This window comes from Rhinolophus sinicus, chromosome 4, assembly GCF_057876585.1.
Source record: "Rhinolophus sinicus isolate RSI-liver-muscle chromosome 4, RSI-T2T, whole genome shotgun sequence".
NCBI lineage: Eukaryota > Metazoa > Chordata > Mammalia > Chiroptera > Rhinolophidae > Rhinolophus > Rhinolophus sinicus.
Genome location: NC_142504.1, coordinates 14,036,733 through 14,047,254, shown reverse-complemented (window position 1 = coordinate 14,047,254; position 10,522 = coordinate 14,036,733). Strand labels below are relative to the sequence as shown.

Sequence of the window (10,522 nt, the reverse complement as noted above, 5' to 3'; positions counted from 1 at the left end):
TAGGGTCCCTTTCTGTGGATGAAGAGTTACCAAAACATTTCATGTCCTCGTTCTCACAGGGGACTTGTTGCAAGATGGATCATTAAAAATCCAACTACCCCTGAGCCCCAGCACTACTCACACCTTGTCAGAAAATGGGGGAAACAAAACCTAAACTGCCCAAGAAGCAGAAAGGCATAGAAACTCCAACCATATCAGGACTTAGTCTCCATCTAGGCCTGAGTTTTTGTAACTAATTAGGTGAGGGAAAGGTATAAAACCAGAAACTGAAAGCAACAGGAAGCCAGGCCAACACGAAACCAGATCCAGAGTTCACCAGGAGCAGGACAAGCCCAGCTTCCAGCAGGTTCTGTGTTCTGTTCCCAGCTTGAATGTGGACATTGTGTTGTGTGTCTGGCTGTGAGACTGCAGAAAACAGCCAGTTCCATACATCAGCGTTAGTGCTCTGGAAAAATTAGGAAACGAGTTGCACTTTTAGAAACATAAGGCCTTTCCAGGGTTGGCCACAGAACCTAAAAAACCCTACCATACCATCTCTTTCTCTTTGACGCTGAGATTTAAAACTTTCACATGTCATTGGACACCCTTATCATAAATGTTAGTACAAGCGGTAATCAGACTCAAGATTTCTTTCCCCATCTGTTCATTCGTGTATAACATTGGGAACTTTCACTTTCTCAGACTTGAGGAGCTTAAAAAGATTCACGTAAGTTTCTAATTGCAGAGATTCTAAGATGAGTTTGGTCTTTCAAAAACATTTAACAAAATAATGGCAGGCAACTTGACAATGGAATGCTTAAATCGTCTGGTCTCTGAAAAGAGGAAAGGGAATTAAGCTTCAGTGGGGCAAGGGTGTAACTAGCATTGAGTCTCTTCTCATGCTGAGTACTTGATGTCTGTTGTACTCAGTACTCATGTTTTAGAGGAAACTGACACTCAGAGACGCTCACTTGCCGGAATCACGAACCTGCTAAAGGACAGGGCTGTGATGGGAACCCAGGGAAGCCTGGTTTCAGAGTCCATGTTTCCCTTCAAAAGACCGTGCAGCGAAATAAAGTGCTAGGTGTGCATTCCTGGGTACAACCAGCTGGTGGTCTTTGGAAAATCTGAGGAGCTGGGAAGGATTGGGACACTCAGTCTGGAGAATAGTGCAATGAAGTACAATGGCCGGACAGGGCTCACCTGTGAAAGAAGGGGACCACGCAGGAGGTCCAAAGCAGGACCTAAGGCGGCTGGGCAAGGCTGGCGTCGGTTCATGTCCCGCCAGGCACTACCTGCCCTGATGAGGGAACTGAGCCCATCAGTGGACAGCGACAGAGAGGCTCTTCTCAAAAGTCCGCTCCAAATCAAATCACGAAGCCTCGAGTCTGGTCACCAAGCTGCACCATCGTGACCTTAACTGTATTTGATCTTTGTTGTCGGTATTCAGGCCTGAATAAATCCAATATGTGACATGTGCCCTTGATATAAAAACCATAACTTTCAATTTCCTGTGGGCCTTGATGTTCTGTGAAGGAGAGGATGCAGTCGCTTGGGGATTTGATGAAGAAAAGTGAAAAAACAAGCTGGGGTTGCTGGTGGTGGTGGTGGTCGTATTAGAGTTAAAAGTGAAGCCACTTCCCGCAGCCTGGGGGTACCCCTCCAGCCCCAGAGACCTGAGATCCAAATCCCTCCCCGCTGGAGCTGGTGTGGTGGCACATGGCACGCCCTGGGTGAGTCGGGTCTCTCTTCATCCCTGATTATTAAAGTAATCTGTACATTGTGGGTAATTGTAGAAATTTAGAAAATACAGAGCATAAAAAACAGGTCTAACCACTGCTTAACCTTTGAGGTATTTCAGTATTTTTTCCTGTGAGAGAGCAGACGGGTGGATCCCCTCATCATTACATGTTTTTTGAAGATGGGATTGATGTCACAATGCTCTTCTGTTCCCCTTCTGTTAGAAATGTAGCATTTCCCACATTTGTGCTGACTTGAAGTGGTGTAATGAGCATCCTCGTACGTCAGTCTGCATCCCTGGTGAGGTGCTTCGGGTAAACTTCTAGGACCATGGAGCAAGTTCTGATTATCTCCTGCTCCCACCAAGGCTTCTGACAGGACCCTTTGGTCCTCTGGGGGACAGAATGGCTGAAGTGCCCCTTTTGGGGACCCCCGAGCTACACTGGTGCTCGACCGCATGTAGATGCCAGCGGCCAGGCTTTGCTGCTGAAATGATGTTCTCAGTGCGGCAGGGGACTCCTGCAGAGAGGAACTTTGCAGGGGGAGGGTTTGGTCTCTTCTGTTTCTTAAAAGTAGCAAAATGCTGTTAAATCCTAACAACTAATGTAAAAATTATTAAAGGGGAAAACCTCAAAGCTCAGCCAATCCATCCTTGAAACCCATTTCCAAGTATAAGGGGGAAGGTGTCCTTCCTCTTTTGCCCAAAGTCAGAAGGAAAGTGGAAGCAGCAGCAAAGTGGACGGGGCCAGTTGTCCGCGGCCTGGAAGGTGTCTGGGAGGGAGCAGGAGGAATGACTCACGCTGCTGCTCCGGGTTCTGGGGGTCAGCGGGGAGGCCACCGGCCCTCTTCCCCATGCATTTCTGTCTCTCCTTTTATCTGCAGAGTACTTTCCGTGCCCAAGACCTCTGCTGGGTGCTGAGGAGGGGTCCTGCCAGCAGTAGGAATAGAGCATGTGGTAAGGTCAGAGGACAGACCTTCGGGAGTGGAGAGTCAGTCTGGGAAAGTGGTGAGGGCTTCCCAGAGGAGGTGGCAGGCAGTAAACAAAGGCAGGCAACTTGACAATGGAATGCTTACTTTGTCTGGGGTGTGCTGTGCCTTGAGAAATGAGGGGAATTCAAATGAGCGGTACTGAAGGGGAGTGGAAGGGGAGGGAGACAACCTAGGTTACGGGGGGCAACAGCTCAGAGACTTAGCTCTACTGCACCCCTCTCCCGTGTCCTGCTCAGTGTGGCATCTGCGAAGTTAGATGACCTCATTTTTCAGTTCTGCGAATGCCAAGGAAATGGTAAGGAGAGCCCATCTTGAGTCAGGGCCCAGGAGACTCACTGGGTAGAGACCCCCTGCCGACAAGGCAGAAAACCAAGTCTGGAGTCGGCCCTGGGAGTAAACACGGAGGCAGCACTTATGATTCCTGCCTGACTGCACAGCACACGAGCTCACTAAACCCTTCTCTCTCCAATACCCAACCCAATAACCATGCCACAAATAAGATGCAATAATTCTGGAGACACTGCTGCCCTGCGGCCGTCACTTCCCAGCAGAAAGAGGCAAACTAAAGCTGCAGGCGCTATGCCCACACTCGTCTCAAGCACTTGGTTAGAAGTAGTTCTGTGTGTGTGCTTGTCCCTTTATCATTACTTGGCCTTCTGGCCCAGGAACGGAAACGCACACATCCCTCATGGAAATCGGGTCGCTCACTGCCACCACCCATCTCACCTGTCAGTGGCACTGAAGCAGCCCCCGCATGCAGCCCAAATTCACTCAATTTTTTCTCTTGGCCTCAGATGAAGAAAGCACCCGAAAAAGGCCCCATCAACCCACATGTAGCCAGCTGCTGGAGTGCTGGAAACCCAAGAAAAATAAAAGCGAAAGAATAATGACAAGAAAACAAATGCCCCGGGGAGAAGGATGTAAGAAAAGAAAAAATAGAGGTGGGAAGGGCAGAAGAAAGGCTGCAGTGTTCAGTGTTTTTGGTTTTGGTCAGCCTTCGTCTGGGTCCTCACTGTGCTCCACAGCGGGGATGTAAGATACCCCTTCAACAGTGTTCGGACACGAGAGAAGGGGGGGGCAAAGCATGGAGGAACCGCCCATGGGAAGCGTGGAGAGAACTAGCAACCCGAGAGCAGGCCAGGCCAATGACGGCGTTCCCTGTCAAGCTCTCTCCACTTTGAAATAAAAACAAGAAGGGAAAACCTCATTCTGCAGTGCTTCTTCACCCTCCCTGGGGTTCTGGCACCCTCTCCTGCGTTCCCTCTTGCAGCCTCCTGACACAAAAGAGATGTGTGTGCATTCTGAGACGGGCTCCCACCCCAACAGCTCTTTGGGTGCCCTGATGGGACCTCACTCTGCATCCTGGGGTTTTCATTTTAGTTTAAACAAAGCACATCTGGACTGGCTATGGTAGAATTTTAACAGCATACAGAGGAGGTGAAACCTTGGGCCGCTCACCTTGCGATATATTTGTGTTTCATACTTTTTATATCAGTAGCAGATATATAAAGTACTGACATAGGTTATTTTTTAGTGTTCAAAGACACACATTTGAGAAAGCGCACTAGAAGAAGTGCTTATGCTACCACATATTTTTCAAGCCTTAAAAAAAATAATCGTCAATCTGCTGAGCTGTGAGTAAATTAGCATATCATCAAGTGCCCCAGGTATGTTTCTGATCTACCTCAGTTGAGTTTTAAGGAGCTGCTAACACCTCATGGGAAAGTTGGCACATTTTTTTTTTTTTAAAGTGCCCTCTGGACCTATACTTGATTGTTGTGGGTGTTTCTCATTGTTTTGTCCCTTTGAGTTTTCTTCATAGGAAATGAAGTGCCCCTAGCTCCGTGTGACACCCAGAGTGAGGCCCTCAGAGACATGGGTTCTGTGACATCTACAGAGGATGCTGGAGGGGGTGGTTTGCTGACAAAAATCTCAAAGCCCCCTTTTCTCCTGATCTCCTTTCATGTTGCTGGGAGGACGGGTGGGGGGAGCAAGGACGTCCTCAGCTGGAAGCTAAATACCCTATGTTTTCCAAAAGGGCTCTGAACTCTGCTTTCAGACTTCAAAGTGGTCTTCTGTGAGCCACCTGGGAAAGGTGTTTGGCCAATAAATAGGTGACACATTTCATATTCTGACGGATATGACATGAATCTGAAGACTATCCAAGGTAGGGCCCTCCCACCAAAAACTCTCCGTGACCTACAGCTCCACCCAGGGCAGCTCCAGGCCAAACCCCGCAGCCCGCAGCTCAGCAAGGGACGGGGTGGGGCGGGGGCGCTCCCCAGACCATCACCTGCTTCAGAGGAGGAAGTGGCTGCCAGCTGAGGTGGGACTCGCGCTTTCTGGGCTGTTGTGCCAAGTGAGGTGGTACTTTTCTTTGTTTGTTTTTACCTTGTATCTCTTTTTACATCCGGGAACCGGGCAGGCGAAAGGCTTCTCCTCGCCCCCATTCATGCACATGGAGCTGAGGATGGCTTCCGAGCTGATGGCGCTCTCTGTGGTCCAGGACTCGTCGCTGTCCGACTCTTCATAATCCACTTCCTCCTCGTCATACTCACTGCCTGCGGGGTCACAGAGGGAAGGGGTGTGAAGAGCAGGGTCGCTCTGGCCACCCACAGAACAGGAGGGGCAGTGACGGGACGGGCAGCTCCTTCCCCCGGAGAGGACATTCCCGGAACCAATGCGTCCAGTCCCCAGGACAGTGTGTGTGTGTGTGTGCGCATGTGTGTGCGTGTGTATGCATGTGTGAATCTGCATGCCCAGCTGAGAGACCTGCTGCAGGGCTTCCCAACGATGCATGGCTACGAATTAGCTGAGTGAGCACTTGAACTCGGTCCTGCGGCAGGTCTGTCATGATTGCAAAGGTGCTGCGAAGGCTCCGAGGCCAAAACCAAAAATAACCAATGACCACAGACGCCTCCCACCCCAACACACACACACACACACACACACACACACACACTACGCCTGACGTTCCAACGGGTAGAATTCTGTCCCCTTGGTTTTATGCTTTATTGGCCTACTCAATGCAAGAGTCTGGGAGGGGGTTACATTTTACACTTATTAGGTATGTACACGTCAGTGGGAATTAATTTCAGATCTTCATAGGTTGAGATGGTCAGACCAAGAGGAAATCTGGGATTAAAGGGGGTTACCCCAAGCTAGGGAGCGTGGGGACAGAGATGCCGGAGCTCTGAGGGCAAACTGGTGTCCCGCTCTTGGAGACAGAACAATTTCCTCCCGCACCTGCCCGCTGGGAACTGTGCCCAACGTCCCCTGGGAGGCAGGCAGGGCTCACACACGCAGCCAGACGGTCCACCGGAAGCAGGGGATGCCCTGTGTTGCTGAGGTTAAGCGCTCTGCTCAGCACGGAATTTAAAATCTACTTCACTGACTTCTGTTCTGGATGGCAGGGATGGAGAACCACTTCAACCAGCAGCCCCCTTTGGCTCTTTTTAAATGAGGCCCAAAGCCACTTATTTTGAGCTTTTGCACAATGCAACCCTGAAGGACATAATTCTACAGATCATAAACAGTGTAAAATAATATGTTGACAAGTCCTAATGCATTTACAAGCCCGGTGGAATAAATAGGAATTATAGCACAACATTAATAAGAATTATATGGCAGCAATTACAGCTGTGAAATTCATCCCCCAGGTGTGAGGCTAAATTGCACCAGCGGCCTGCCTGGGTGCTCTCTGGGCTCTCTGCTACATCAATTATTTCAACACCAAATATTGGCACTTTTATTGGGTTTCGTTTTAATAGGCATTAATAAGATTGTTTGAAGAGCCAGGAACAAGGACGCCAGCATCTGAGGCTAACACTTGAAAGGGTCCAGGAAGGAAGGACGGGACTTCAAACTGACTGCTTACGTGTCAGGCACGTTAGGCATGTTATCTCATTTCATCGTCCGGGGATCCTGTGAGGTGGGGACGACTGTCGCTTTCTCATACGGAAAGTGAGGAAACAGCCCTGTGAGGCTCAAGCGCTTCTGCCTTTTCAATTAGCCACTAAGGGAGGCCATGTTTTCCCACGCTGCCCCCTACGCCAGCAGCTGTCTGAGGGGGCCCCTCTCAACCTCCTTGACTTTGCTTCTTTACCATCTACCACTCAGATGGAACTCACAGCCGTCTGTTTAGAAGCCTCTTTAGAAACTGTCGGGTGGTGCACAGACAGCAGTTTGGCAAAAACGAGGCTTGTGAGTGAAGCATGGGTTTCAGGACGCCCCACTGTCCACGGCTATGGCCCCCAGAAATGAGACCCACCTTGGGAACACTTGCACAAGACACCCCAGGGATCTGGGGCACCACATCTCTGCGTCTGTGAGTAAATCTCGAAACCTGCTTTTAAGTAGGGCACTGTTTAGGACATTTTACTCTTAAACAAATGCCACACGCTGGTGTCCTTTAAATGGCTTGTTAGAAAACTATAAATGCTATTTCGCAAAGTTCCTCTATTAGGACCTCAGAAGGTCAGAATGACTAATTTATCCGTCTTATTGGACTAATTTGTTAACCTGAACACCGAGAGCCATGCAACTTTTACAACTGGGGGGAGCGGCTGCCCAGTGGGGGGCTTAGTGAAACCCGGCAGAAGAGGGAACTTCAAAACTGCACTGGAGGCAAAGGGGCCAGACTGGAGGGCTGGATAGTGTGGGTAAGGCAGGTCGACTGCAGCTGATGGTCGGTGCCAAGACCCCTTTGAGAGAGAATGCCAGCGCTGGGACAACAGGCCCAAACTGGCTCCGTCCTGTGCTACGTGGGCCCCACAGGCACCCCAGTCATCAGTACAGCCCACAGGCCTTGGGTGCTCTGTGAAACTGTCTCCCTTGGATGGGGATCAAGAAGGACCTGTTTACACTTAACTGTGTCTTAGAACAAAGAAGAGCAATGCACAGGCTTGGGTTCATGTCTCAGTTCTCAGACAGCTCCTTGACCTCTACTTTCTCTTCTGTGAAATGGGTGCACATCTCTTCCTTACAGTTTAATTTATGGATTAGAAGGAATGTCTACAGGGCATCTGGCACAGAAGGACCTGCTTGTATACAGCAAGTGCTTAAAAAAACAGAAGATCATTTTGGTAATATTACACATTCACATTACATATAAAATAATATTTTTAGAAAGGCCTGTTGTGAAACCAAACAAAACAATTCTGAAAAGTTTGGGACTCTCCACTAGAAAAACTGCAAGAGGGACTTCCTATCAAGACAGGCGCCATGTTGGCTGTGGCCTTTGCAATGCAGGCAGATCTAAGCACCTCCTTCCACAGTGAGCCCACGGGGACCAGGAAGGAAGCACAGACGGGGGTCACATGAGCCCTGGCACGGCCACTGACAGGCAAGTGACATCACCTCTCTGAGCTTTAGATTCCTCATCTGTAAAGTGGGCTGACAAAACTACCAACTATTAAGGCTGTTGTGAAAAGTAATGGAGTTCCTGTTTTTTTAAAAAAAAATACTTAGAACAATACCTGGCATACTGTAAGCATTAAAGAGGTATTTGATAAATAAACAAGCAAGATGTCATGTGCGCAGTTTATTTCATCCACTCTTCCCTTGCTCCCTCTTGAGGATACCCTTTATTTTAAAACAGGAGTGCACGGGGGAACCCACTGTACCCCAAACGCTGCTCTGGCATCAAACAGAACTGTCAACAGCTGTGAGGTACTCCTATTTGGGCTGCTGCCGTGTTCCAACCTACTGCCAGAGGGCCTGCCGCAGGTAGCGAGGCCGCAGTTGTTAAAATGTCACGTGTGCGGATGCTAGCTCCGCCTGGAGCTCCCGTCTGGAAAACCTGCCGGCAGGGCCCAGTGTTCTGCAGAAAACACCTGAGGCCAAAACCCCCAACTGCTCTTAGTCTCTTTTCTAACTTCTTTCAACTCTAGGAAGAGCAAACCGGAAACTAAAGTTATAGGTTCAGTGACCCAAACATCGGTGCCTACCCTGTCTTCTTTGTTTTATTATTAATAATTTCCTCATGTCTTTCCGAGGAGAAAAATTACTCCCAAGCTGGTTTTCCACGTCTGCGTTCTCTGCTATCTCAAAACTGACTCCAGAATGAACGAACTCCTATCACTTTCGAGACCTTCGCTAGAGAATTCCCCCAGGCATTTAGGGAAAGCAAGGCGAAGCAAGGCTGGTCCTCCTAGCGATGGTCGCCCAACTTTTTGATCCTACATCCCAACCAATAAAAAATTGGGACTAGGGATGGCCGGTTAGCTCAGTTGGTTAGAGCGTGGTGCTGAGAACACCAAGATTGCTGGTTCGATCCCCGCATGGGCCACTGTGAGCTGCGCCCTCCTTAAAAACAAAACAGAAAAACCTGAGTGGCTCTAATTTCTTTTTCTTTTTGATTGATTGATTATTTATTTTATTAGTTTCAGGTGTACAAAACAATGCAATAGTTACATTTCACCCCTCACAAACTGATAATCCCCCTCCCCCAATCTATTGCCCCTCTGACATCATATATATCTATTACAATTCCATTGACTCTATTCTCTATGCTATAGTCCATATCCTGTTCTAATTTCTTAAAAAAAACAAACAAAAAAAACTGGGACTATGAGTGTGTGTGAAGATATTTACTGTAAATGATATATCGCTGTGTAAAACATGCAAATGAAAGGATAACGTGGTTTAGTACACATATGTATTAATAATTGTAAGAACTACTTTACGAAGTAAGTGTAAAGATTTCGTATTCCCTCCTCCTCCTCACAGACCATCTTGTGTGCCCACTGCAGAAGCCACTGCCCTCCAGGCCCGCTGGAGAGGGCAAAAGGACACATCACAGCCAGCTTTGAGGCCATCAGATGGAAATGAGGTTTTGGACTACTCCAGGGGAGGACAAGGGGCTGTTAGGGAATGGATGCATTCATTCATTTATTCGTTCATTCATTCACTTATCCAACCCTGACCTTGAGCAGAGCAGGTGATCTCCGAGGTGAACCTACAGGGGAAGGGGCCAGGCTCCAAGCCAGGAGACAGAGGGACAGAAACAAGTAGAGCTGCGTTTTCTGAGCCTCCACCATCCAGAATCCACAAATGTTAATTTCTGCATAATCTGGTAGGCAAAAATTAACAGGAAAGTATTTCCTCTGTGTGAAAGGGAAAAAACCCAACACCCTACTTGTTGTAAGCCAGGGAGGCGGGGAGGAAAGGATTTTGGAGCATGTGAGTCACAGGATAGAAAATGTAATGTCACTGTGCAGTGTCACATGTGAAAACTGGCTGCCACTAGTCTTCCTTGGGTTGAATTTTCCATTTTCAGATGTCACGCTTGCACAGGCCCCCTCCCCCTCAAGGGAGCAGGACAGCGGTGGAGAGAGGTGCCTTGGTAGCCCCACGAGCTCATTTCAGCATTTCAGTTTGGGAAACGAGCAAAACCAAGTAGATAGGATTTCATGATAAGGCTGAAAAATTCCTCCTGGTTGTCAGCAAAGGAAGTGAAAATCAGAGCTGGTTTCATGAATCGCATGAAAAGACAAGGTGGTCCGGAATGCCTGTAAACACACACGTTTCACCCGCTGGGACAGAGGTCACATCACCGCCCAGGAGCCCCGAGTGCCTCTGCCGAGCTCGCTCTCAGTTGTCACAGAGCCATGTCAAGTCTTGTCCACGCCCCTTACGCTCTGCCCACCTGCCCTCTGCTCACCCCCCTTTATGCATTTGGCCCACGATCCATTTCAGGACCTAGTGTTCTCGTTCTTTGTATTCATAAACATAGGCCATGCAGACAGATAAAAATAAGCCAGCCTTTTCCAGAAACCCTATACGCCACATTTTGCTTATAACCCAGATCATT

General features: G+C 48.7%; 1 protein-coding gene and 1 non-coding gene across 2 annotated transcripts in view; one reads left to right on the top strand and one right to left on the bottom strand.

Moving 5' to 3' along the window:
• JAZF1 (JAZF zinc finger 1) overlaps window positions 1-10,522 on the bottom strand; it is a 307,874-nt gene that overhangs the window by 4,212 nt on the left and 293,140 nt on the right. Inside the window, exon 4 of the mRNA XM_074340922.2 lies at window positions 5,101-5,270. Coding sequence (XP_074197023.1) covers window positions 5,101-5,270 — 170 coding nt within the window. The remainder of the gene's footprint in view (window positions 1-5,100; window positions 5,271-10,522) is intronic.
• On the top strand, window positions 8,925-8,998 carry TRNAL-GAG (transfer RNA leucine (anticodon GAG)). The gene has a single exon. It is a non-coding gene; the product is annotated as a tRNA-Leu (tRNA).